Below are 27,537 nucleotides of genomic sequence, written 5' to 3' on the forward strand. Positions count from 1 at the left end.
GCCACTGAGAATTGGGAGAAAGGCCAGGCCTGCAGAGATGCCTGAAGACACCAGCATACAAATCCAAATCTGCCTCAGTGAGCAGATAAAGCACTCTACCCACAAACCTGTAGGTAGTTGTATAAATCACCAGGCAGATGCAGGACTTACCAAAGCTGGGCACACGGACACCCCTCTCCTCTCGAGCCCCAATCACACTGAAGTGAGACCTTAGCTGTTCAGAGGCTCTGGGGGATGGCTTGGCCTGGGGGGTCCGTGAGGTTCCAGGGGCCGTGGAACGACTTGTCTGCCAGGAGCTGCTGCTTTTGGAGGCTGAGGTGGCAACAAAGCCTCCTGCAGGAAGTCCAGCAGGCAGGCCTGGGGAGACACCACAGGACACTTGTAAGTCACTTAGCCAATTTATGAGTTACTTCATCTGTGGCTGAGGACACTGAGTTGCTGGGACATATGCTCACAAAACAAACTGCTGTCACTTAGTTGATCTGTTCTACCCAGTAAGTAGAGGGTCCTGAGTAGCCAGGGATACACAAGTATTGTGTTGCTCAAGCACTTTCTGAATCAAGGCTAGATGCCAGGATAAGCTACATGCACACCTACAGGAGCTTGGTATCCCCATCTGTTGAATGTTCTAGAGGGCTGTCCCATTGTGTGGACACTTTCTCACAAAGCTTCTCAAATGTGTGGCTGATTCTTTAACTTTCTGTGAAATAACTGTGCTGTGGGATGTCCTGTATGTTGTGAATATATGTTGCTATGATTGATTGATAAATAAAACACTGATTGGCCTGTAGTCGGGCAGGAAGTATAGGATAGGCGGGACAAACAGAGAAGAGAGGCTGGGAGGTAGAAGTCTGGGAGAGACACCAGCCTGTTGTCCAGGGAGCAACATGTAAAGGCAACAGGTAAAGCCACGGAACACGTGGTGACATACAGATTAACAGAAATAGGCTGAGTTTAAGTGTAAGAGCTAGACAATGGTAGGCCTGAGCTAATGGCCGAGCAGTTTAATTAATATGAGCTTCTGAGCGATTATTTTATAAGTGGTTGTGGGGGTCCATGGGACTGGGCAGGACTGGAGAAAACTCCAGCATAACTGAATTTAGAGAAGTTGCAAGACTCATGTCAAGAAGTCTAAAGCACCTTTACATAATGTCCCCAGCCATGAAGTTCCCCTGTGATGGTTGTTATTTTGTCAATATCTAAAATCACCCAGGAGATGGCCTCTGGGCATATCTGTGGGGGATGATCCCCCGTCCCTGCTGCAAGATAGGGTTTCTCTGTATATTCCTGGCTGACTTGGAACTCTATGTAGACCAGGCTGGCCTCAAACTGAAAGATCTGCTTGCCTCTGCCCTCCAAGAGCTGGGATTAAAGGCATGCACCACCATGTCCAGCGTGGAGGATTATCTTAATGTTAATTGATGAGGGAAAATTAATTAATTGATTAATTGATACTAATTTATGTGGGAAAATCCATCTTAATTGTGGGTGAGATCAGTCCGTGAGCAGGGGATCCTGGGCTGTATGGAACAGAGAAGATAAGCTAAGTATCAGCATGCATACATTCATCTTTCTGTTTTCTGACTATAAATGTCATGTGATCAGCTGATTCAAACTCCTGCTGCCTTTTTATTGCCAAGAAAATTTCACAATATGAAAGGGACTGCTGTTTGCTTAACCTTCTTCCACAGAAGAACATCTATTCAGAGTTTATTCCCTTGGCTATTACAAACAGCTCTTCTCTGAACACTTGTTTGATTTTTGTAGAAAACATAAGCTCATTTCTCTGGAATAAACGCTGGGGTCCTATGGTGTTTGCATGTTCACTTTTGTAAGAAACAGACTAGCAGTGGCTGCATCATTTCACAACCTTACAAGTCTGTGTATATATAATAAACTCAGTTTCTATGATCCTTGGTGATGCATGGCTGCTGCCTAAATCTTCTAGCAGCTGATGACTCAACATTGTCTCATGTTCTCATTGGCATGCCAGAATTACTGCTGATGGAACCTTCATCCCTCTTCTCATTCCCCCACCAGATTACCTTTTGTTTTTCCATTACGGTAATGTATTTTATATAAGAGTATCCTTTGTCAAATAGTTTTTGAAAATGTTTTCTTTCCACATTTTGCTTGGTCTTTCCACAGTTGAAGGTCTCAGATCTGTGCTCTCTTCTGCTAGTGGAGCTGTTCTGCCTTACATTCTACCTGCAATAGGCTGTGAGGCTCAGGATATAGCCAAGCATCCTTTTCTTGTCTGTACAAGTCCAATGGTGGCTCTAGCTCCATCTGTTAAAACTTTCACACCTCTGTCTTCCCTGGGTGTATACTTGGGTCCTCTCTTCCAATTCATGCATGGTTGCCTGGCCTTTGCCAACACCAGTCTTGGTTTCTGTGGCCAGAGAGTGTACCTCAAAGTCACGGTGGAGCTTCTATACTACTTCCAATTATAACAAGCCCCAATCATCTGTTTTCTCAAATAAATGTGACAATGAACTTGGCTGATCTACAAAAATCCTTGCTGGAATTTTGGTAGCAATAACATTAGATCTACAGATCAATTAATAAAAGGCAAAGGGGCATCTTTGCTAAGCCAATCTTGTAGTGGGTAGCCATTCCAGCTTTGATCTGGAAGTTCCAACCCACACTGAGACTTCGGTAACTGTCACGCCTACAAGGCGGGGCCAAGGGAGGCGCCTGGAGACCCGAGATCTGGATGGGCCAGCGCTCGCTCTCTGTTCCAGGACCCTGGATGGTGGAGGTGGGCCAAGCAGAGCTCCAGAGAACACCGCTGGACTGTGATACACCTTCCCCAGACGCCGCGACCTACCTATCCCTTAACTTGTAAGTTACGCCATTAAATAAATCCCCTTTTAACTACGTGGAGTGGCCTTAATAATTTCACCAATACAATCTTCTGATCTACAAACATTTGGTGCCAATCTCAAGTGCCATGTTTGTACTGTAGTTTCACCACACTGGCACTATGTGTTTCCTTATGTTTATAGTTAAAAGCTCTTTTGCTGATATTTCTTGAGACAGGGTCTCATGTAGCCAAAGTTTGAACTTCTGATCCAACCCCAGCTTCCTGAGTGCTGGGACTACAGCTATAAATAAGTCTCTACCTATGCTTGGTCTGAAAGCTTCTTTGCAAAAATTGACTATAAATAGTGTTGTATAGCTGTATAATTTTGGTATCCTTGAGCTGTTCCTAGTAAACCTAACTACAACAGACTACTGTTTGGTGATCTTAGGTACTGTGAACTTACAACTATAAAGTTCTAAGCCTTGTAGATTTCCTCTGATCTGACAGGCAATTATGCTACCTGCAAACAGGAACAATTTTACTTTTTTCCTTCTATCATATGCAATTTCTACTTCTTTTTCTTGCCTCAAGTTGGTACTGGGTCTCCCAGTAAGTAGAATGTTATGGGGACATCTGTCTTGCTCCTGGGTTCAGAAGTCCTTCCCAATTTGTCATATCTGATAAAGTTTCTGTGTCTGCTCTGAAGACATCCTCATCATTTGCTGCTTTTTGTTGTTGTTTTTGTTTGTTTGTTTGTTGAGATTGGATTTCTCTGTATAATAGCCTTGGATGTTCTGGAATTCATTCTGTAGACCAGGCTGGCCTCGAACTCAAAGAGATTCGCCTGCCTCTGCCTCTTGAGTGCTGGGATTAAAGGTGTGCGCCACTACCACCTGGCTGCTGCTGGGTTTTAACAATTATCCTTTCAGAAGCACTGGTAGGAGCATGCCATTGTTCTTTGGCTTATAAACATGGTAGATGCTACTCATCGAGTCTGGAAAGGCAAATCAGACTAGTGCTCCTTGAATATGCCCCACTTGGTGGTAGTTACTGCCCTTTAATCCTTTGAAAAATTCTGTGCCCTAATGTTCTAAGGGTCTATGTCTGTTCTTGAGGGGATTGGCTTGAGGCTTTCTTTCCTAAATTGTCTGATTTGGCACTTGCACTTTGGAAAGTCAGTTTCCCCTCTTCTAAGCTTTCTAAGAGATTATGCGGAATTGGTCATATAAACATTTGGTAAAATTCTCCAGGGAACTCATTGGAGCCTGGGGATTTCACTTTTCTGAGGAATTTATTGTGAATTCATTCTTCATAGTGACAAACCATTCAAGTGCCCTGCTTTATGCTGAGAGTTTGGTTGGTAGTGGCTACCTGTAAGATATTTGCATATCTTGATGCTGCCAGCTTCCCAGCACTTGTTTTTATTCCTTCACCACTTACTGTATGTATATTTCTACTCGCAAGGCACTAGGTTTATGCAATTCATTTAAAATGGTAAAATATAATTAAGAAATACAGATTAACAGTCATCTATGAAAATCAAACTTATAGTCATGTTAATTAAGTTTTTTAGGTATACAAAGGTATATTTCAATTAGGTAGGTAATCTTCAAACACTTCAAAGACCTACAGAATATGGCATTTAAAACGTTTTAAGAACTTAGACTTTTCTGGCCAGTGAGACATGTCTGCTCCTGGAAGCACCAATTACTTAAAGGATGATGGGCATTGAAGAAACTCATTATGGAGTTTGTTTTCTTTGTGGCAAAAGTTAGCCACGGGGCGAAAAAGTATCCTTGCCTCGACTGCTTGACAGGATTCTGTATAAACTGGACATGCAGGACCCATAGGAAGGTGATCATTGAACTTTGCAAGGTGAGATGGTCCTTTAGGTTCCTGCTTCACAGAAGAAACTGCCAGACATTCTACAGGACACTGGGAGAAGTGACTGACAAACTTTGCCAGAATGGGCAGAACAGTCCTTAAAATTTCCTGCTTCAGCCAGGTGGTGGTGGCGCCCGCCTTTAATCCCAGCACTTGGGAGCAGAGCCAGGTGGATCTCTGTGAGTTTGAGGCCAGCCTGGGCTACCAAGTGAGTTCCAGCAAAGGCACAAAGCTACACAGAGAAACCCCGTCTTGAAAAACCAAAAAATAAATAAATAAATAAATAAATAAAATAAAATAAAATAAAAATTTCCTGCTTCACTGAAAGCTATGAGAGACTCTAGTCCTGTAGGTTAAAGATAGATGCCCCAATGTTACCCAATGTTACAGAGAAACTTTGGATGACTATCCAGACAGCCAGATGTCCCTATCATTTCTAGAATTATGGAAGTTGCTTGCAATGCACTTCCTGTTTACTTAGGTAATATAATATTCTTCTGAGGTCTTTGATGGAGTTGAAGATCAGATATAATTATAGTTTTCCTTGGTTATGATAAAAGGTAAATTAGATATGAAACTATAGACTCACAAAAATAGGATAGATGATAAGAGTATTTTAATTTTGCCAAATACAAATAGACTAGATATTGCAACTATAATTCTTGATTGATAACTGTTTTGTTATACATAGTTTTACTATGTTAAAGTTAAAACTTTTTGATTAGACACAAAAGGGGAAGTGCTGTGGGATGTCTTTTTTTTTTTTTTTTCCAAGACAGAGTTTCTCTGCGTAGCTTTGCGCCTTTCCTGGATCTCACTCTGTAGACCAGGCTGGGCTTGAACTCACAGAGATCCTCCTGGCTCTGCCTCCTGAGTACTGGGATTAAAGGTGTGCGCCCAGCAAGGGGATGTCTTTCTGTATGCTGTGAATATATGTATTGCTTCCATTGGCTAATAAATAAAGCAGCTTTGGCCTATGGCAAGGCAGCTTAGAGGCAGATGGGAAATCCAAGTGGAGATACAGAGAGAAGGGTGGAATCGAGAGACACCAGCCCACCACCAAAGGAGCAACAAGATGCCAGTAGACCAGTAATGCCACGGCCAAGTGGCAACATATAGATTAAGAGGAACGGGTTAATTTAAGATGAAAGAGCTAGCTAGCAAGAAGCTGAAGCCACAGGCCCTACAAGTTTGTAATTAATATAAGCCCCTGAGTGATTATTTTATAAGCATCTGTGAGACCACAGGTGGGAGAGATTCATCTGGTCCAGGCTACTGGGCAAGGCTGGACTGGAGGAACTTCCGACTACACTTTATAGACCCTGACCATTCCCAACACCAATGGCTTGTGCTATAGTTCCTTTTTGGTTAGTCTCAGTAAATTTGTTTACCACTATTTTCAAAGAAGTGGCATTTTATTTCATTGATTTGTTGTTGAGAAAGAATCTCATGTAGTTCAGGCTAGCCTTCAACTCATTTATGTAACCCAAAACAATTTTTTCTTTCTTTTCTTTTTCCTTTTTTCCCTCAAGAAAGGGTTTCTCTGTATAGCCCTGGCTGTCCCAGATCTCTCTCTGTAGACCAGTGCAGTCTCAAACTCAGAGATCCACTTGTTCCTGCCTCCTAAGTGCTGGGATAAAAGCCTAGCTAGTTCATCTTTTCTAGAGGATGTAACCTACACCCTCTAGCACCTCTAGCTGTTATGTCCCAGGTCCCTCTGTGATGTAAGATGTTTCATTCATTCAAAACACTGCTATTTCCTGGGCCTCCCCTCTAACACATGTGCCATTTAAAGCACTGTTTTCCTTTACCATCACTGATTTTCTGATTTCAATTTTATCTTGTTAAAGGAACCTGCACTTTGTGCTACCAAGTATAGCTGATGCCATACCCAGTACTCAGCAAAGCCTCACCAACTCTTGGACGGTTCCTACTTCCTGGACACACCATAACCATGGAGTTAGCTGGTGCACTCACTGTATGGCCATGAGGGTCATGCAGCAACGTATTTCCAGCAACTCCCAGTTTAGTCTTTCAGTCAGTGGGCATTCAGAATGGAAGCAGATACAAACTCCCTGGGTCTCTGGCCACAAGAGTAGTAGAAGGTGAAAATGAACCTTTTGGTACATAGGGTTGGCCCCTCATTACCTTGGAGGCTAGAGCTGAGATCACTGAGATCAGCAAATGGGTCTAGGCTCTGAGACTTGGTTTGGCTGGGGTGGGGACCCAGAGGGGTTGGGTGACTTCCAGAAGAGAAGAGGGTACCTGGAAAAAGGATAAAAGCCATTAGACTTGCACAGCATAGAATGAAACACAGTCTTCCAAAGTCCCTGATCCTCCCTTTCAATACCAAAGGCCCCACTCAAGGTTTGATAATTCTTTAAAAACACTGGGAGGAATACATTGAACAAACTTGGTAGAGCGGCTGGCTCCAGCATCCACATTGCTTCTCAGGGAAATCACTGAACATTTGGTACCAAGAACCAGAAAATGTCCTCACCGTTTTTAATTCATAGTACCACTTGCTATAATCTATCTAAAATTTAACTGTCCTTTATGATACAGTAATGTAAATTTGAGACTAGTCTAAGCATAAAATCTTGAAATAATTATTGCACAACTACTCAAAGTATTATCCAGTCATTAAAAATGATGACTATGGAGATGGATAGATGGCTTGGCGGTTAAGAGTGCTTGCTGAGTAAAGATATATGGATAAAAGGGTATACTGCATGACTCACTGTGTCACATTACAGCTTCCACTGACAAGATTTTTCTTTTCTTTTTTTCTCTTAAAATTTATTTTAATTTGGGGAGGGAGGTTGCAAGGGCAGAGGGCAGATATGAAGATACAGGGCGATGAATGGGATTGAGATGTGTGATGTGAAAGACACAAAAAGTAAATAAAAAGAAAGTTAAAAAAAAAAAGAGTGTTTGCTGTTCAATCATGAGGACCCAAGTTCAGATCCCAGCACCTATGTAATAACATAAAAATAATCTTCAAAGATGATAGTTATCTATATATAAAGAACAGGTGGGTATCTCTTGAGTTTGAGGCCAGCCTGATCTAATGAGTTCCTGGACAGCCAGAGCTACATAGTTAAGATCCTGTCTGAAAACAAAACAAAACTATTGTGGCTCAGCAGGTAAAAGTGCAATGTAAGCCTGATGACCTGAGATTGATCCCTGTGAAACAGCTAGATGTAGATATGTGCATCTGCAATCCTGGTACTTGGTGACATGGCAAGTAGAATCAGAATTGCTTAGAGGCTTGCAAGCCAGCAGGTGCAGCAGAAATTAGAGACCCTGCCTCATCAAGGTGGAAAGAAATGATTCCAAAAAGTTGTCCTCTGACCTCCAAATGTGTGCCATGGCATGCACATGTGCCACAGCAAGTGTAAATCCACACACACACACACAAATACACACATACAATAATAATGTATTATTGTATGGCATAGTGGATGTACAAGATGGCATAGTGGGTAAAGGCACTTGCTGTCAAGCCTGATGTCCTGAGTTCAATCACTCATGCATCACAATCCCTGGGGCCTGGACAGTGAAAGCAGAGAATGGAGTTATCCAAGCTGTCTTCTGACCTCTGCATGCCTGCCATGATAGGCACACTGCCATTCATAACCCCTTTCTATAAACACAATGTAAAAACCTTTTCAAAAAATTAAAAAAAATTTAAAAGAAAAAAGAAGCCGGGTGTGGTGGCACACATCTTTAATCCCAGCACTCGAGAGGCAAAGGCAGGTGGATCTCTGTGAGTTTGAGGCCAGCCTGGTCTACAGAGTGAGTTCCAGGAAAGGCTCCAAAGCTACACAGAAAAACCCTTTCTCAAAAACAAACAAACAAAGAAACAAACAAACAAAAAAACAAAAAACAAAAAACGAAAAGAAGAAAAAAGAATTCCCAATGTGAAATGGAAATGAAGAGCCAGGCAGTGGTGGCACACACCTTTAATCCCAGTACTCGGGAGGCAGAGGCAGGTGGATCTCTGAGTTCAAGGCTAGCCTGGTCTACACACAGAGTAACCATCTCAAAACGTCAAAAAGGGAGTAAAGAACATGAAATACTCCTGCATAAAACAAAAACAAAAAACCCACAACCAAAAGCATACACAATTACAGTCAGCCTCATTTGTAATACAAGAAAAATGGAACCTGAAAGCACCTACAAGGGCCAGCAAGTGGCTCAGCAAATGAAGACACCTGTTGCCAATCCTAATGACCTGCACCTGATCCCTAGAATTCATATGACAAGTCATTCATCCTGTCAAATCCTACAGATTGTCCTCTGATTTCCGCAAATGCATTGTGACATATGTGCCGAATCATACACACATTCAAATAAATGTACAACTTCTAAAAAATACATACTAAATTAGTAAAATGTTTTTAAATTTATAATCCAACTCTGATGAGAAACAAGATAGGAATTCTTGTTCCTGAGCAAATAAATTGAGGAAATAGTATTCAGAGGGGGGATGTGTATCAAAGACTTTGCAAACAGGACTGTGTTGGATCAGAATGTGCCAGCAAAATAGAACTGTAGGTGCACAAAAAGGTCAAATGAATATTCACAAATATGAACTACTCCTTGTAATCCATGTTATCAATAGGGCATATGCCAGCAGCCATGGCACACATGTGACAGCCTTTCTTAGGGTCCTTCAGAAGACACAGAAAACACAGGAAAAACATGAAGATACAACGTGGGCAAACAGGGTAATTGATTACACATAGGCAAGGAATTATGTTCCAAAACATATTTGCCTTCATGAAAAAGGAACAGCATGGAAGACCAGGTGTAGAGAAAAGGGGCTGGCTAAAGAAACCCACACTGACCCTGAGCCCAGAACTAGGGAAAGATGGCTCAGATAAGGCCAATGAAAGGAACAGTTTGGCTTAAATCAGAGCCATCTCTGCCCCTGGCCAACTGACTTGTAAAACCAACCAATCACAGTGCGAGACAGTAAAATCCTGGCCCTAGGGTTCAGGACCAGGGAAAGAAACACAGCCTGTATTTGGGACCTGAGCCAGAGAAATGAACCAAGGAAATATGCTCTGACTCTGAAACCAGTACCAAAGAAACACTCTTGGCCCCTAGAATCAGAGTCAGTGAATGAAATGTGCCCTGGCCTTAGAGGTGGTGTCAAAAAGCCAAGAAAAGCCAGTGAAAGAAACACTGTTCGCCCCTGAAATCAGGGCCATCTCTGTCCTAGCCCACAAAACTGGCCAATCTCTGGGCAGAAAAAAACTAACCAATCACAGTTAACTCTGCCCCCTGGACATTCTATATAAACCGCCCTGCCTGGTCAGTTGTGAGCTGTTCTCTCCACCATGGTAGAGGCAGTTACTCTCCTGGACTCCTTCTTCCCCAATAAATGTTTCTAAAAGGAGTTTTGGGTGTGAAGACCTTCATTCACTGGTGCACAGAAGAACCTTGCTGAGACGTCCCACACTGGACTGAGTAAGGGGAAGCTGAACAGAAGAACCTTGCAGAGATGTCCCATAGTGGACTGAACAAGTGGGAGCTGAAAAGTAACTTTTCTCCTGAGCCTGAGGAGATTTGCTACATTTTTGCAATTTCTTAGGCTGGAGAAGCAGAGCTCTGCTAAGAAGCCCCCTTAAGTGGGGGCTGAGCAAAGCTCAGTTGTAGCAGCTCTCCAAGAGAGAAGCAAGATTGCTATATCTTGTGGGGAGACCATCCCCCATTACACCAGGTACAGCCTGACTTTCCCCAACAGTCAGGATACACTTCCCTGCTGAAGCAGCTCCAGGCCTGACTTTCCTGAGAAGTCAGAAAAATTTCCCCTCTAAGGTTTGGCTGTCGCTTTGCAGCTCCAGCTGTCAGAGCTGTGCTAAACAGCTCCAGGTGTCCAGAACACCTCTAGGGCAGAGCTGCTCTGAACAGCTTGAGGTGTTCAGGATACCTGGCCCTCCAGGGTTGGGCTGCCTCTTTGCAGCTCTAGCCATCAGAGCTGTCCTAAGCAGCTCAAGGTGTTTCCTGACTCCCAGGTAGTCAGGACACCTCCCCCCAGAGTTGCAAAACTCACACTTTGGTACCAAAACCTGGGACCAAACCCACAAAGTTGCAACAAATTTACTTACACTAGGAGGACCAGACACTGCTGCCACTCAACAAAGGCTGAACAATTATAGAGTGTCTGTGTTGCCATTGAACACACATTGGCTGACTAGAATGTGCAGGAATCTGTAAGCAAGCCCTGCTTCATCCTCTTCTCAAAAGGGCATGGGGAGACTCCATGGCCACAGTTGTAACCATCTTGAATGCCCAGAAACAGTGGGGTTGGTGCTCATACCTTCTGGTACTGGCATGGAGGCTGGACCAGGCATAGCAGTGTCAGCCCAGGTATCCCATCCTCCTAGCAGATCTGGGTGGCTTGACGAACTTATCACCTTGTTGGGCTCGGCTGAGAGATCCCCTGGAAGGAGCCAGAGAAAAGCAAGGTTTGGTGTATGTGCCTTCTCACTTTACATGATTCTTGGGAACCTCTCTCATCCCTAGGCATGAGCAGAGGGCAACCTGCTGACCCAGCATACAACTTGAGGGACCAGTATGGCTAGGCAGTTGAGGCCATGCTTTGCTCAGACACCTAGTAGCTGATACTCTGAACTCACAGGATTGGTGATCAGAATTGGCTGGGCTCAGCCATCATCATATGGCTTCTTTTCTGATAGTCTTGAGCATGTAGCATATAGCCACTAAGCTAAGCAACAGAGGTCAGCAGGCAACATTTTCACAAGGGAGTAATGACAACACTTGTATGTTGCCTTTCTGAAAGGGCATTCAGAGTCTTTCTGCCTTTCTCTAAACCTGCCATACATAGCCCATGATGGGTAAGGTCCTTTACCCACAGCCATATTTACTCCCTGGAATCTAGAGCTCGTCCTTGTGTCCTTTGCTGGTCATGAACCCACCCTAGCACAGCACAGCCGTATGTCAAATTTTCTACCCGTAAGTCATTCAGGGCAGTCAGCTGTCCTCCAGAGCATACCCCAGACCATGTACTCTCTGCTAGGAAAAAGAACCAAGCTTTCTCTCCAAGATATGGCTAGAGTGACAGGCTGGCCTCTCCTTTCCCATCCCACAACTTTTGCCTAAATGGGCCATGCCTGCTGCTCTAACATGACCAGCCTTTATACATACTGTTGCCTCTTCCTAAAGTTGGACTTTTCTGTTCCCTAATTTGTCATTCCTACCTCCTGGTCCTCTCATTCCTAAAAGCTTCTGGCAGAAGTAGCTGTTCTAGTCACAGCCACAGCCCCAAACCAGAGAAACACTCACTAGCAAGGCCTGTAAACAGCAGTGGAACCTGTTCCAGATTTGAGGAGACAGCTTAAGGAGGTGAGAAAAAGACACCAATGTGTCCTGCCAGGCTTTGAGAAGCTCTAGGCTTTTGGAAAGTCACCAAGAGGTATGTTAGGCCTAGTGCACCAGAGCTGCAGTAGACAAAAGGCCTTTATGCCCATTGGTCTATCCCTGAGCCCTATCCCCAGGGGCCTGCAGGAAGTAGGAGCTCCGAGGCCTTTCTGGGCATAAGCTTGTGGCTTCTATGCAATATTTATCATGGCCATACTCACCCAGGGGCAGGAAGGTAGTGCTGCAGGATGGGGGTGGGGCACTGTGGGTGGATGGGAAGGGTGTTGAGGAAGCTACAGAGTCAGGGTTGAGAAGCTCTCCAAAAAGATCAGGCTTGGAGCAGGGTTGGGTGTCCGAGTTGGATGACAGTAGGAGCTGGTCAAATGGGTCCACTAGGAGACAGAGGCAGGGCAGAGACAAACATTATACCTTAGCCTGCATCTTGGGAGCCCTGTTGCCCTGCTCTCAGGCCTTTACTTTCCTCAACAATATGGACTCAGACCATCCAGCAGCACCCCCAAGGATACATTGCTCTCCTAATGACCCACAGCTTACGACTGTCCCATGGACACAACATCACCCCTGAAGCCAAAGCTGGCGGTCTTGGCTTGTGAGCTGAGACCAGTAGGAACTGATGCAGCTATACACAATTTCTCCAGAAGGCAGCTCCCTCCCTCCAGATGTCAATATAACAGTGATGAACCTTTTTCTATACAGCAGGAATGGTTAACCCTTGTTTATTACTATAAAGCCAATTTTCTGCATAACTGAAATGCATACCAGTGTCAGGGACTCTTTTTTGTAGGGTGCTCTGTACCCCAAGAAGAGAAACTGGGCTTGCCAGAAGCAGAGGAGCCTCACCACCAAGCAGGTCACCAGGAGGCCCCACTTGAACAGCATCAGATGATACAAGAAGGCAGCTCAACAGGTCAGTGTTGCTGGAGGGGACCCTGCAAGCCTGCAAGGGGGCAGTAGGCCCTGAGTCTCCCTCAGAGTGCAGGCCCAGGAGATCAACACCCTCTTCCTGCTGTGCAGGCTCCTGAGGGGCAGCCAGCATGCCCACATCAAATATTAAGTCTTGCTGTCTGGTCCCAGCTGCCAGCCTTGGTGTGTCTTCTCCAGACCCTGGCTCCTTCTCCTCTCTGGGGAATGGAGGTTCTTCTTCATCTGACACTTCACTTCCATCTCTGTCTGCAATCAGGACAGTCTGACTCTCCTTAAGAGAGGGATTGTCTGCACCAGACTCTGGTTCTTTTTCCTCTGTGGAAAGAAAACCATCGTTTGATTGACCTACATGCTAGGGTAGCTGTAAGAGGGCAGAACAAGCTGACATAACCAGAAGCCTCAGCAGGGCCCATGTTGCAACCATACAGCCAACACCAGGATCCTCATGCCCCACCCCAGTGGCCAACCTTGGGCCTCAGAGCACATGTCTTGAGGCTTGAAATTCACAGACCACTCTGGAGCCACAATACTGGCTTCTATCCAACAACAAAGAAGCCAAGATTCTAGGACTTTTCTCCCAGTCCCTCCCTGAGCCCAACGTCAAATAGGTCCACCTGCTAGCCTCTCCATCTCTATGGAGAGCCTTGGTAAACCACAACCTAGCAGGGGACATACCATAGCACTTCTTGGGGAAATGTCCTTTGCTGAGTGAGTGGTAGTGATATACCCTGGGATATGTCAAGGAGGTGAGTGGTCAAGGTGAAGATTCTAGGTGTTTAGTTGTAATTACTAGGCTATGAGACATGAAGAAGGGACTAAGATGCCCAGTAGAAACTGTAGGTAGTAAGAAATAAAGTAACTCCCAGATGGAGATGATCAACCACCATGGTTCAGTTTATCCCTCTACTGAGGCCCCTCCTCTGCTCCTTAAGAACCTCTGGGCCTGTTAATAAGACTATGAGTATAGAGACTAGGTCAGCAAATGACTTCAAGTCAATAATGAAATGAAGCTGATATCTCAGGCTTTGTGGGAATAAACTGTGTGTGTGTGTGTGTGTGTGTGTGTGTGTGTGTGTGTTTCTATCTTAAAAGAATATACAAACTGTTCTTAATTTAAGTGCCAGGCAATAGCGTTAAATGTGTAGCTCAATTGTAGAGGATTTGTCTGACATGCATGAGTCTGGAGTTTGATCCTCACTGACACAATTCCTCCCACAACAGGCCAATGTGTAGGGTCTGCAGTCCCTCTAAGGAGACCTCAATTCTGCTTGTCCCCATGAAGTTCACCCTAAGTATCTGATTTCAGCATATGGCCCTTGCAGAATGCTGCAACTGTGTAGTTAATAGAGCCTGATGCCAGAAATTAGTGGTGACAAGCAAGTTCAAGGGCATATGACAGACTAGACCCCATGGAAGAATGAAGGATTGGCTGTGCCCTATGCTTACCCTGCCAATCCAGCGTGTGAAGAAAGTGGTTGGTGTCCGTGCTGCTGCTCTGCGGTGAATCGGACTCTGTGATCTCAGCCTCTGGAGACCCTGCCTCAGCGTCATACTGAGCTGTAGAGCCCGGCTGCCGGGGTAGTTCTGGCTTCCCTGCCAGGAAAGGGCTGGCATCAGGCTACCTGTGCCAGGCACAACACTGGGCAAGGCACAGCCAGAGCAACACAGCAGGTAAGCCATAAGGATGTCTGTACCAGTTCCTTGAAAACAAGGTCTGGCTGAAAGTAGATTTCCACCATCCTTCTATTCAGATGCTGTGCCACACCCATGAACACACACAGCACACTCATTGAACATACCACACACATACACAAAGATGCAAACATATATTCCTTTTAAGAATACTTAATTATCTGCAGATTAAAAACACAAAATGTACAAATCCAGACCATAGAGAAGCTACAGGAAGCAGGTCAAGCCCAACCTGCTAAGGCACTCCATTTTCTGCAGGAACTAGGCTGACATAAACAGAGGAGACACCTATGCTGAGTGGAGAGTCATGCCCAAACCTATAGGTCTTAAAGCTGTCCCACTCTCAGTGTGGCATTTAAACTGTCATGCCCAGAGGATATGACCTGAGTCAGCTTATGTTACAAACCTAACTCTGGAGGAAATCCTTCCCAGTCACAGCTTCATGTTGACCCCAAAAGTAGATCCAAGGCTCATGTACTCAAGAGAGCAACACCTCACTCTAGAGCAGTGGTTCTCAACCTTCCTAATGCTGTGACCCTTTAAGAGTTCCTCATGTTGTGGTGACCCTGAATCACAAAACTATTTTTGTCCCTACTTTATAACTATAATTTTGCTGTTATGAATCGTAATGTAAATATTTCTGGAGATAGAGGTTTGCTAGAGGGGTCATGACCCACATGTTGAGAACAACTGCTCTAGCGTTTGTTTTTGCAGAGCAAGAGCATAGACTTCCTGCTGGGCCCATGTTAGGCCCAGGTATTTCATGTGGTTTATGAAACTATGAGAGGCCTCAGGATCATAGTGTCATGTGTCCCCCTTCCCTGGTACCATAGCTGCATCTTTATCCAACAGTGAGTTCCTGCTACCTTCTGTAGCACCTAGGTAAGCACAGAGCAGGTAGGGGTGCCCAAAGCAGGGAGAAAGGCACCTCTGTTCCTGTAAATCTTTCCTAGAAATGTAAGTCACTAGAACTGGGTCCTGAGCAAGTACACTGAGAGCCAGGGCACATCTTACCAAACTTAGACAGGATGTCCTGTTGCTCTTCCCTGCTGGAAAAGAGGATCTTGGGGTTTAGGCCCCTCAGGCTGGTATTCTCCCAAGGTGGAGCTTCTCGGCTGGGCCTGTCTCTAGGTTCCACCTCCACCTCCAGGTTCACCTGGAACAGATCTGGGTACTTCTCCTGAATGTCACAAGCATCCAGGTCATACCTACAGGTACCGAGAGGGAATGAGAAGTCCTTCAGCATCCACAGAAAGGATAAAAGACTGCTGGTGAGGCAGTGGACACATAACCATCCCTACCCGTGGGACATGGGCACTTATAGCAGGGCTGATGCACCCAGGATCACTGCCCAGCTCCACTAATGTCAGGGCAGGGTTTCCCTAGTTGTTAGTGTGGCAGACTATTGAGCTAGACTTCTGTGTTTCCCATGTCTATGGGAGGGTAGGTGCTCAGAATAAACATAGGATAGCTGCCATAGCATGACTCTAGGAAGACAGGCAGGCAAGCAGGCCCACAGCCCTGACCAGAGGCCCTAGGCCCCACTCCTCACCCGCAAGTAGACACATACTGCAGAAACTTCACTGGTTCAAATCAGGTACTCTGAAATCTTTTTTTTTTTTTTTTTTTTTTTTTTTTTTTGGTTTTTCGAGACAGGGTTTCTCTGTGTAGCTTTGCGCCTTTCCTGGAACTTGCTTTGGAGACCAGGCTGGCCTCGAACTCACAGAGATCCGCCTGGCTCTGCCTCCCGAGTGCTGGGATTAAAGGCGTGCGCCACCACCGCCCGGCTTACTCTGAAATCTTAAATAGATTTTTTTTTTTTAAAAATATGTCCATCTTGGCAAAAATCCGAACTAGATAATCATAAATCCAAGACTTCTGGGATTCAGTTATTAGAAGCTAGGAACAAGACTTGCTGAAGGTCCAGGGAGGCAACCTAGGCTGTGAGAAGAAGGACAGGCAGGAAGCAGGAAGCAGGAAACAGGAGGTCATAAGGTCTTCAGACTTCACAGGGACATGGGGAGCAAGGGATGTTGAGCCAGGCCACCTTGAAGGCAGCAACTTTAATCATTTTACAAACTGTCCCTATGTGGTAGCTCCATACTGCTTTAAGAAATTCTACATTCCGAACATCCCAGAGTCACAAACATATCCTGGTTTTACAACCTATTTGCTATGTAATATCTCTGTACATTATACTAAATTTTGTGCCTATCAATACCAATGCCATAGCCAACAAAATCTACGAAACACACACAGCAATGGCAACCCATTTTCAGGGATGTCCCTGGGTGCCGAGGGAGGCCATGTACTCCTGGTCCCAAGGTTTCTCTGAATCTGTTACTGTAGTTATCAATACCACTGTGTAAGGAAAGCTGGGGAGGAAAGAGTGGTAATCTGGGTGGCAAAGCAATGGTTCATTTTGTTTCTTACCATTATTAAATAAGCATGCAGGTAAGCCTGCAATGCTTAAGACCCCTAGTTTACTACTTCCTGCCTGGGATACAACCCTTTGCATACTGGAGAGCACAGGACAGAGCAAGGTGGCTCTGTGACAGGGGTTTTCCCTCCATATGTGTCTTTCAGTTGGGACATAACTCAGTAACTACATGGAGCTAGACAGAAACAGCTTACATGTAGCTGATGGCTACAGGGAGGAAAGGCCAAAACTTGCCATCAATGAGGATGGAGGGACAAGGCAGGAGAACCCACGGAGAGTGTTCTGTGTACTTGACAGATTCGGCCTCTAAGACAGGTTGATGACAGTTCTGGACGCAGCTCATTTCTTGCTTCCCTGCCCAACTGACCTTGAGAATGCCCAGCCTAGCTAGCAGGGCAGTGAGGGCACAATGAGGGTGTGTGAGTAGGGGGCTAGGAGCTGGTCTTCAAGACAGAGCTCACAGGCCCTGGAGGTTGGATACCAGTATGTCTAGGCTCCAATGGGAAATGAAGGGGATTCTCACACATGTAGTATATTGTAAATAAAAATCTGACTTGTGTCATGACTGTAGTATAATGCACTGAAACCCCCCTGGGACCCTCACTCAATCACAGGACACCTCAGATCTGTTGTGTATTCCACGACCAGACTGACCCACTCAGGCTGATCTGATGGTGTTGCTCCCAATTCTTTTCTACAGGTACAGTTCAGCTGCTCTGGAGAGCAGTCTGCTGTACATTTATGTATGCTTCTCTTGTCAACACCCTTGCCTTACTGCAGGCTTATGTAGTCAGTGTTCTGTGGTCTGAAGTCTCCCCCAAACTCAGGCAACAGTACCATGCACTGGATACCTCAAAGAAGAAAAATCAGTTTTGTTTTGTTTTTTTTTTTTAAAGTTTTTCGAGACAGGGTTTCTCTGTGTAGCTTTGCACCTTTCCTGGAACTCACTCTGTATACCAGGCTGGCCTTGAACTCACAGAGATCCGCCTGCCTCTGCCTCCTGAATGCTGCAATTAAAGGTGTGTGCCACCACCGCTCAGCTGAGAAATCAGTTTTTTTTCAGTTACTGAAGTTTAAAAAACTCGAGTCATTGTATAAAAGATCTATGTAACGATTTATTTACTGTTCTGCTTGCCAAGAAAAGAAATGACATCAAATGTAGTTCCTCCATTCTGTTAATGGGTGCCCACAAACACACGAACACTGGCCTTTCAGCACACCACACTGCTACTTTTCAAAGCACCTCGCCTTGGTCTGCATTAGCTGTTGCCAACAGTGACTAGATCTTTATCCTGTGTTTGTGTGGTAGGTACCATCCCACTACTTTTAGCCTTTTTAGTTTTCACATGTGTATTTCAAAAACATGGCTTTTGGGGTCTTTTTAGTTGGGTTGTTTGTTTAATCAACCTGGTAGCATCATCTTTCATGTGGCATATTTTGTACATCTGGAATCAGGCTGACACACTGGGGATAAGTTTGCTTATTTTCTGTCCATCTCCTCTAGTTCTGTTTCTTCATTTCTCTATTCTGATCTTACCTAAATTAATCATATTCTGTGTTCCATCTTTCTTCTCCTCTATCTTTATTAAACTTTTTATTGCGTTCTGTGGAATCATAACATACTTCATTGGCCTACAATTAGCAGCACATTGCTGACTTCCAGGCCTCAGAGGCTAATGAGAAAACATTTCATTGGTTATCTCTCCTGACTCTTTGGGGCTGCTGTCATGTATTTTACTACAAACAATTTTTTTTTTTTTTTAAAGACAGGGTCTCTCTATGCAGTCCTGGCTGTCCTGGAACTCACTTAGTAGATCAGGCTGGCCTTGAGTCCCCCTGCTTCTGCCTCCTGAATGCTGGGACTAAAGGTGTGTGCCAACATGCCCAGTTCCAAACAAATCTTTTTTTTTTTTTTTTTTTTTGGTTTTTCGAGACAGGGTTTCTCTGTGTAGCTTTGCGCCTTTCCTGGAACTCACTTGGTAGTCCAGGCTGGCCTCGAACTCACAGAGATCCACCTGGCTCTGCCTCCCGAGTGCTGGGATTAAAGGCGTGCGCCACCACCGCCCGGCCCAAACAAATCTTAAAGCCCATGATAACACATGATTTATTATGTTTTAGGTAGTCAACATACAATTAATTTTACCTATTAAAGGACCATCCCAATTTTCCTCATATCTTAATAGCTAGTTTCAGGCTTGCTTCTAGTTTGTTCTGTCTGCCCTTTGGTAATAAACTATCCCCCCCTATTTCCCTGAACACATTTGCTAAGTTAATCACCATCCAAAGGCACTTTCCCTAGATACATAATCCTCATACTTTTCTTCCATCACTCCTAAGATGTTACTGGATTGAATTCTGGCCTCTAGCCCTTCAGTTCACTGACAGATGTTAGTTAACCTTGTCACTATGACAATCATGACATCTGCCTACCATGTGCTTGTTATTGTCTGGCTTTTATCAATTTAACTGAGGTAGAGGTTTCTCTTCTTGTTATTAGAAAGCACTGTGTGGTATGCATAGACCTGACACCTCATTGGCTTAGATGTCTACTGATTTTCCAGGAGCTGAATCTGTTTCTTCTCCTTTGACCTCAGATCTGGCATTTATCTGTCTTTTCGGCCTTCCTTCATCTCCTCTGTGCTCAGTTTGAAGAATACATTCTTTACAATTCACTGTGCCTGTTCTGCTGCCAACACATTTCCCAAATTCTTCATGTCAGCTATGTTTTCAGTTCTAGAATTCACATCTGTCTTGTCTCCAGATTCCTGGTCTGCTGAAATCCTCCACTTTCCCCCCAATTTCTTTTTAAAAAATTCTTTATTATATTTTAATGTATTTATTTTGTATGGGTGTGTATGTACATGCACACGAGTTAGCCTGCAGGAGCTGGTTCTCTCCTTCCACCATTTGGGTCCTTGGAATCAAACTCAAGTCATCAGGCTTGGTAGCAAGTACCTTTACTTTCAGAACCATCTTGCTGGCCCTCCCTTTGATTTCCTGAATGTGTTGTCTTGATTCATTTTCTGCTACTGTAATAATATCATGATTGATTTAGAGAGAATAAAAGCTTATGCTTTTTATGGTTCTGAAGGCTGAGAGGTCTGAGACTGGTGGCTGTATCTTGCTGTGGGATGTTCTGTATGGCAAATGTGTTGCTGATTAGTCAATAAATAAAACACTGATTGGCCATTGGCTAGGCAGGAAGTGTAGGCGGGACAAGGAGGAGAATAAAGCTGGGAAGTGGAAGGCTGAGTCAGAGAGACACTGCCAGCCGCCACGATGACAAACAGCATATGAAGATGCCGGTAAGCCATGAGCCACGTGGCAAGGTATAGATTTATAGAAATGGATTAATTTAAGCTGTAAGAACAGTTAGCAAGAAGCCTGCCATGGCCATACAGTTTGTAACCAATATAAGTCTCTGTGTTTACTTGGTCAGGTCTGAGTGGCTGTGGGACTGGAAGGTGAGAGAGATTTGTCCTGACTATGGGCCAGGCAGGAAAACTCAAGCTACAGTATCTGGTGAGGGTTTCTTGGCTGGCAAAAGCTTTATAGAGTCCCTAGATGGCACTGGGCATCATATGGCCAGACAGAATGTCCTAGTCTAGCCCTTTCCTCTTATATAAAGCTAATGGACAGGGTACTACCTTCATGGCCTCATTTAATCTTAATAGCTTTCCAAAAGCCAGACCCCTCGCTCCCACATCATAGTCAGATGAAGTCCTCATCCTCTTAATAACTCTAAATGGGGATTAAATTCCAGCACGAATTTTGGTGGAGACATTCAAACCATAGCAATACTAATCAGAACTATTAAAAGTTCTTGTTCATTAACTCTAGTACCTGAATCATATAAATCTTTCACCTACATTTTCTTGGTTTTCAGTCATTTGGTCTTAAAAAAAAATTAACCATGCCTCCATTAGTGGCTGAAAATTACAGAAACCACTGTTTGTAAGAAAAAGAATGAGGCACCTGCAATCCCAGCACTTGTGAGAAAGAGGCAGGGGCATCGACATGAGTTCCAGGCTTGCCTGGGCTACATAGTTGGTATGAGCCTAAGCTACAGAGTAAGAGACCTTGCCTCAAACAAATAGAGTGAAGAATCAACATCAAAGAGACGCAAATGCAAGAGATTAGCAAACACACATATATACATGTAGTCTCTGGGGCTGTGACCTGTGGCAGACCAGGTCTAGTGCTTCCCGTGGGCGAGTGGAAAGAACAAGAACACAACAGGCAGGCGGCACAGCCCCTGCAACTTTCTGCTCCCTCCTGGAGCACTCACTTCCTTTCTGCCCAGGGCTGGTGAGTGTGCTCGATGGAGAAGAGAATCCATGAGCAAGACCCACACACCTGACTCTGAAAATACATCCTGATGCTTATAGGCTATACCAACAAGCTTGAAGTGGTAAGTGATGCCAGCTGCTCATCACAAGTTGGGAGCATGTTGCTAGAACTCAATATATACAGCAGTATTCCACAAGTCCTCTGTCAGTCTAAAGGGATATTACTCAGTAGTATGTGTTCATATATTTGTCTGTAAAAGCAAATCCTCAGTACCAGAGGAGCCCTGTACATAGAGCAAAGAATCAAAACATAAGAGTAAATTTTGCCAACTCACTGGTTATGTCACATCTAGATTTAACTAGCTAAACTCTAAAAAGAGATGCATAGGGTCAGTCTAAAGGGATATTACTCAGTAGTATGTGTTCATATATTTGTCTGTAAAAGCAAATCCTCAGTACCCAGAGGAGCCCTGTACATAGAGCAAAGAATCAAAACATAAGAGTAAATTTTGCCAACTCACTGGTTATGTCACATCTAGATTTAACTAGCTAAACTCTAAAAAGAGATGCATAGGGTCAGTCCAAAGGCATCAGGGTACAAAGTGGAAGGCACTTGGGCCCTTTGTAAAGTGTGAGGGGCAGAGCAGGCAAGGGCCTACATCCACTTTTACAATCAGCATCATCTGGCAGGCTTCTCAAATGCTAGAATTTTGTTTTTTTTGGACTGACCCATATGCATGTGTTCAGCTAGTGGTTCTGGGTACCTGTCCCTCTCCAACAGCAGCACAGTGCAACACCAACATACTTTGCAAATTTCACAGTGGTTGCGTTTCGAGGCACGAACCCAGTGTGGAACTGGATCTGGAACATTTTCATGGACGCCATCTACAAGAAGACCAGCAGGAGACCCATTGAGAGTGCATACTAATCCTGGATCAGCATTCTTCCCCAAGAACATAAGCTGCTAGATGAGGTCCAACAATCTGTTCTCACACACAACTCAAGGCACAGGACAGATAGGGGACGTCCAGATAGGGTAACACTATCTGGAGGCTGGTGCTCCCTGTCAAATGCTTGGTGAGAGAAGCATAAGGGTCAGAGCCTTGGAGAAGATGCCTGCATAAGGGTCAGAGCAGCTTGGGTTGAGGCAGGAGAGGTACCAATGCTAAGCACAACAGCTCTTCATGGAGACTACAGCCTATGTTCATGGGGGAAATTCTTGACGTTTCAGGCTAAAATTCCCTCTGGCCAGTGTCACACAGAGAGTATTGAGGACTGGCCCAAATACTTATGGAACAATAGCTTTCAGCTCACTGGATAGTAAGGTCAATCCAGAGGCTAAACACATAGTAAGCAGCTCCAGCAACACTCACCTTGGCCTGCAGCCTCCCTCCTAAAGTGGATCTGGCATGGTAAATGATGATGAGCACATCCCCTTGAACTGTTATGCCCAGGGGAATAACAGCCTTGCCATCCTCAATTTTAAACTCCCTGGAACACATTAAGAAGTCGGCTTATGTAAGTTAAAATAAATAAATAAAACAAGAGTTCTAAGAGTTTACCCAACACTTTCTCTAGCTGTTTGTGTAGATTATTGGCAGAATATTTATTCCAATAAGTCACCATTCTTTTTGTTTGTTTGCTCATTTTTCAAGACAGGGTTTCTCTATGTATCCCTAGTTATTCTGGAACTTGTTCTGTAGACCAGGCTGGCTTTGAACTCAGAGATCCACCTGCCTCTGCCTCCTAAGCACAAGAAGTCACTCTTGCACATACGCTCCTCTTCTCCACCCTCAGCCCAACATGCAGTCATCTGTACCTAGCACATGTCAACACAAAGGCAGTTTCTGCTCCAGAAGTCTGCAAGAGGAAACAAAATCGTCAAGGGGTGAGACATCCCAAATCTGTACTCACTTCATTCTGTCATATTCCTGGGATGTGGTGGTGATGCGCTCCTCCCCAACATAGACCTCACAGAATGGTCGGCAGCCGTTCCTCTGCTTGCTGAACAATGGCACAGGGGTCATGACAACAGATTTCACCAGCATTGGCTTGCTATGGGGTGTGATGGGCTCCTCTGCCACCATGTCACATATATATTCAATGTACCTAAGGCAGACATGCATTTGTCACCCAAGTATATGACGTGTCCTCAGTGGACAGACACATCAGACATTTTTTTCCCTTCTCAAATAAAGTATTTAATGCCATAAATCTCTCTTTGAAGGTTTTAGTTGCTCTTCAAAAATCTGTTACTACATTTTAAAAGTATTTTTAAGGGGCTGGAGAGATGGCTCAGTGGTTAAGAGCACTGACTGCTCTTCCAGAGGTCCTGAGTTCAATTCCCAGCAATCACATGGTGGCTCTTAACCATCTATAATGAGATCTGGTACCCTCTTCTGGCCTGCAGGGATACATACAGGCAGAACACCTGATCTTTAAAAAAAAAAAAGAAGTATTTTTAAATCCCTTGAGACTTCCTTTTTCATCCATGAGTTGTTTAGAAGAAGTTTCATTTTGAAATATTTAGGAATTCTTCTAGATTATGTTGCTGATTTCTAGTTTTATTAACCCTTAGGGCCTGAGGACATATTATTGTATGTATAATTTCAGTTTAATTTTCTTTTTTTAAAAACTTAGGGGCTAGAGAGATGATTAAGCAGTTAAGAGCACTTGTGCTCTTCAGAGGACCCTGAATTAATTCTGTTAATTCTCAACATCCACATCAGGCAGCTCACAATGACCTTTATTTCTAGTTCCAGAGGACTTTGAATACACACATACACACACACACACACACACACACACACACACACACACACACACACTCAAACACACTTATTTAACTAAAGGCTCAAATGAAGTTGCTTTAATGTTCCACATGCATTTGAAGGAAAAGTATCTTTGTATTTATGGTGAAATATTCTACAGCAGCCAGTCAGTGCTAGGGAGTCACTGATTTTGTGTGTACTTATTCTACTGACTACTGAGAGAAGAATGTTGGGAGTCAACCTTACTATAACATTTTTTTGTTTTAAAATTTATTTATTTTCATTTTATGTGTGCCAGTGTTTGTCTGCATGTCTACTGATCTATCCACCACTTGCATATCTGGTACCCTGAGAGGCCAGAAGAAGGTGTTGGATCCCCTGGGACTAGAGCTATATATATATATATATATATATGGTAGTGAGCCACCATGTGGGTGTTGAGAATTGAACCCAGGTCTTCTCTGAAAGAATAGCCAAGTGCTTTTAACTACTTAGCTATTTCTCCAGCATTACCATACTATAAATTTTGATTTATTTAAGAAAAAGGCCACATAGATCAGACTGGCCTCAAACTTCTTATGTAATTGAAGCTGGCTTTGAACTTCTTATCTTCTTGGCTCTAACTTCCAAGTACTGGGATTACAGATATGTGCCTCTAGGCCCAGCTTTGTTGTTGTTGTTGTTTTCCTCTTTTTTTGAGATAGAAGTTTGGTATGCAGTCCAGGCTGGCTTTAACTCTTGGTCCTCCTGGTCCTGCCTTTCTAATTCTGAGATGATAGGTGTACACCACCATGCTTGGCTTGAATCTATTTTGTCTACTGATGATAGAGCTTCTCTGACTTTCTTTTGGGGAGTGTTTCTATATGGGGCATTTTTGTGTCAGGCTCCCACTAATAGAATTTCCTCTGGCAGGGGAGGGGAATGAGAAGCAGCTATCTTCTTCAATCACATGGGTGAAGGGATCTTCCTGTAGACTTGTCTCAATTGCCCAGGAGTCAGGAAACTATAGTAGCAACAAAAAATCTAAGTCTGTGTTCATCTGATGGTTAGCACAAAGGCAAACGGAAATGGAGGCTGCCCACAACTGAGACGGGAAACAGAGCCAAACTGAAGGAGAAACAAGTTTTCCTGGATGTCACTGCACTTAAAATAACCTTTAGGCCTTGAATGGTAGAGCATGCCTTTAATGCCAGCATTTGGGAGGCAGAGGCAGAAGGTTCTTTTAAGAGTTTGAGGCCAGCCTGATCTACATAGCAAATTCCAAGCCAGCTAAGGTTACATAAAGAGACCATTCTCAAAAAAAAAAAAAAGTGTGTGCACACGTGGGCTTGGTGGTACATGCTTTTTATCCCAGCATTCAGGAGGCAGAAGGAGGTAGATAGATCTCTTGTGATTTCAAGGCCAGCCTGGTCTACATGTGAGTTCTAGGACAGCCAGGGCTATGTAGAGAACCTGTCTCAATTCCTCATTGGTGGCCAAAGTTTTCTGACAGTCTAATTCATGCTTTCCTTTCTTGCGAGTGGCTTCCTTCCCTCAGGCTCAGATTCTGTTTTCAGGATGAAGTAGGATGATATGCCAGGATGGTTTTCATATATCTTTTGTTTTTAGTTGTGCTTGTGTACTCAGAGATTCCTGGGCCTGTGGCTGTGGCTGCTGTGAATCCTGGAGATGCTTATGTATTCAGCGTTTCATTCTATACTTTCCCTTCCTTTGGGATTCACTTAGAGGTATGTTTGACCATTTGCAACAATCTGAGAGCTCTTGGGTTTCTGGTCTTTTGTTGGTTTTCCAGGTGAGCAACACCTGGTGATTTGTCTTTCAGATCACTGGTTTATTCCTCTGCTGGCCAGAATCTACCCAAGAGTGTGAGAGTCTCACACTACTTCTGTGCAGTTCTACTAATGTAGAATATCCCCGCCTCCCACAAAAACCCCTCACACACACAATCTTGTTTGCTTTCCTTGCTAGGGTCTTTGGAAGACTCATCAGCTATTTTAAATTTCCTTCTAAATTCCAACATGCTATTTGGTTCTGTTTATTTCCCTCAAGAGAGAAAGGGCTAGACACTGCATATGCTTTCCTCACCTTGCTTTCTGGAGACTGTGGAGAATAGTCATCAAGGAATGGATACTCTGTTAAAATACACCCAAGCTTTACCCATGCCCACTACAGTATTCTGGGTCTTCCCATGTGGTATTCAGACAAATATATCCCGACAACAAATGCAGTATCTCTTTAGTGCTCTTTAGATCTTGGGCAAGTTGATGGCATGAGGGCCCCAGTTTACAATGGGTGTGAAAAGGGCATAGTTGTGAAGTTGTTCCAGTGACTGTTAGGACAGGGTGGCACTATGTCATGGGGCCTCCAGGAGGCCCCAGGGTTCCTGATACACTCCCAAAGACACTGTCTTGTTTTATGCTCCATTCACCCTCTGCAGCTCTGTTGTCCACATCTCCGGCCCAGCAGGCCCCAACATGTGGGAAATAGAAGCACCAATGGCTAAGAGCTAAACATGCTGAAATCCTTCCAGCCTCCCCTAATAGATGCTAGAACAGGGACACAGATGTATAGCCACTCTCCTTATATGGCCTGAGGAACACATTGCAGTCATGATGTTCTACCCACCAGGCAGTGAGCAACTAAGGTGGGTCCCATTCCCAAGGGAATTATGTACCGTGGGAAGAGCACCTACTACTCCCACTGCCAAGATGTAGAACCCTTCTGGCATGGACCTTTGCCTCACACTAGCATCCATGTTGACTTTTTGTTTTATGCTCCACCCACCCTCAGCAGCTCTGCTGTCTATATCAAAGCCCACTCTTTTTCTCAGTAAGGAGGCTGATCCATGTCTTTCCAAGTACTCATTAAGACAGAGGACATTTATGATGGGCAGGGTCTCTCTAAAACCAGGACTTCCAAATGGAACTCTTGCTCTAGGGGAATGATGAATAATAAACACGAGTGGTCATAGCTAGCAAATGAAGTAGCCACATAGAAAATGGACATGTTGGCTTCTTAACCAGACATGACAACTCATGTCTATAATTTCAGCACTAGGGCAGCTAAGATAAAGAGACTAGCACAAGTTTGAGACCAGTCTGCCCTATATAATGAGTTCTAAGCTAGGCTGAGCTTCAGAGTGGGTCCCTGTGTCAAAAAACCAAAAAGAAAAAGTGAATTGCTTCCTTTGCACTGTAGGTGAATGACCTACTCTATGCCAACAGGAATGTCTGAGTGAGTCTTATATGTATTTTTGTGACCTCAGAGCAAGCAGGGTAACACTTTCAAAGTGTGAAGGTTCACAGTGCATTCCCAAAT

General features: G+C 44.2%; 1 protein-coding gene across 9 annotated transcripts in view; it reads right to left on the reverse strand.

Moving 5' to 3' along the window:
* Gak (cyclin G associated kinase) overlaps positions 1 to 27,537 on the reverse strand; it is a 68,162-nt gene that overhangs the window by 2,542 nt on the left and 38,083 nt on the right. For 7 of the 9 annotated variants that reach the window (XM_052735754.1, XM_052735755.1, XM_052735753.1 and 4 more), the window contains 10 exons: positions 23,363 to 23,557; positions 22,822 to 22,939; positions 22,254 to 22,333; positions 15,734 to 15,927; positions 14,474 to 14,620; positions 12,863 to 13,342; positions 12,304 to 12,474; positions 11,022 to 11,144; positions 6,839 to 6,955; positions 151 to 357 (listed from right to left, as the gene is read on the reverse strand). In XM_052735754.1, the coding sequence (XP_052591714.1) occupies positions 151 to 357; positions 6,839 to 6,955; positions 11,022 to 11,144; positions 12,304 to 12,474; positions 12,863 to 13,342; positions 14,474 to 14,620; positions 15,734 to 15,927; positions 22,254 to 22,333; positions 22,822 to 22,939; positions 23,363 to 23,557 (1,832 nt within the window). The remainder of the gene's footprint in view (positions 1 to 150; positions 358 to 6,838; positions 6,956 to 11,021; positions 11,145 to 12,303; positions 12,475 to 12,862; positions 13,343 to 14,473; positions 14,621 to 15,733; positions 15,928 to 22,253; positions 22,334 to 22,821; positions 22,940 to 23,362; positions 23,558 to 27,537) is intronic. The other 2 variants (XM_052735751.1, XM_052735752.1) reach the window with 2 other exon arrangements.

Source organism: Peromyscus californicus, unplaced genomic scaffold (genome assembly GCF_007827085.1).
Source record: "Peromyscus californicus insignis strain IS unplaced genomic scaffold, ASM782708v3 Scaffold_13__1_contigs__length_99412109, whole genome shotgun sequence".
NCBI lineage: Eukaryota > Metazoa > Chordata > Mammalia > Rodentia > Cricetidae > Peromyscus > Peromyscus californicus.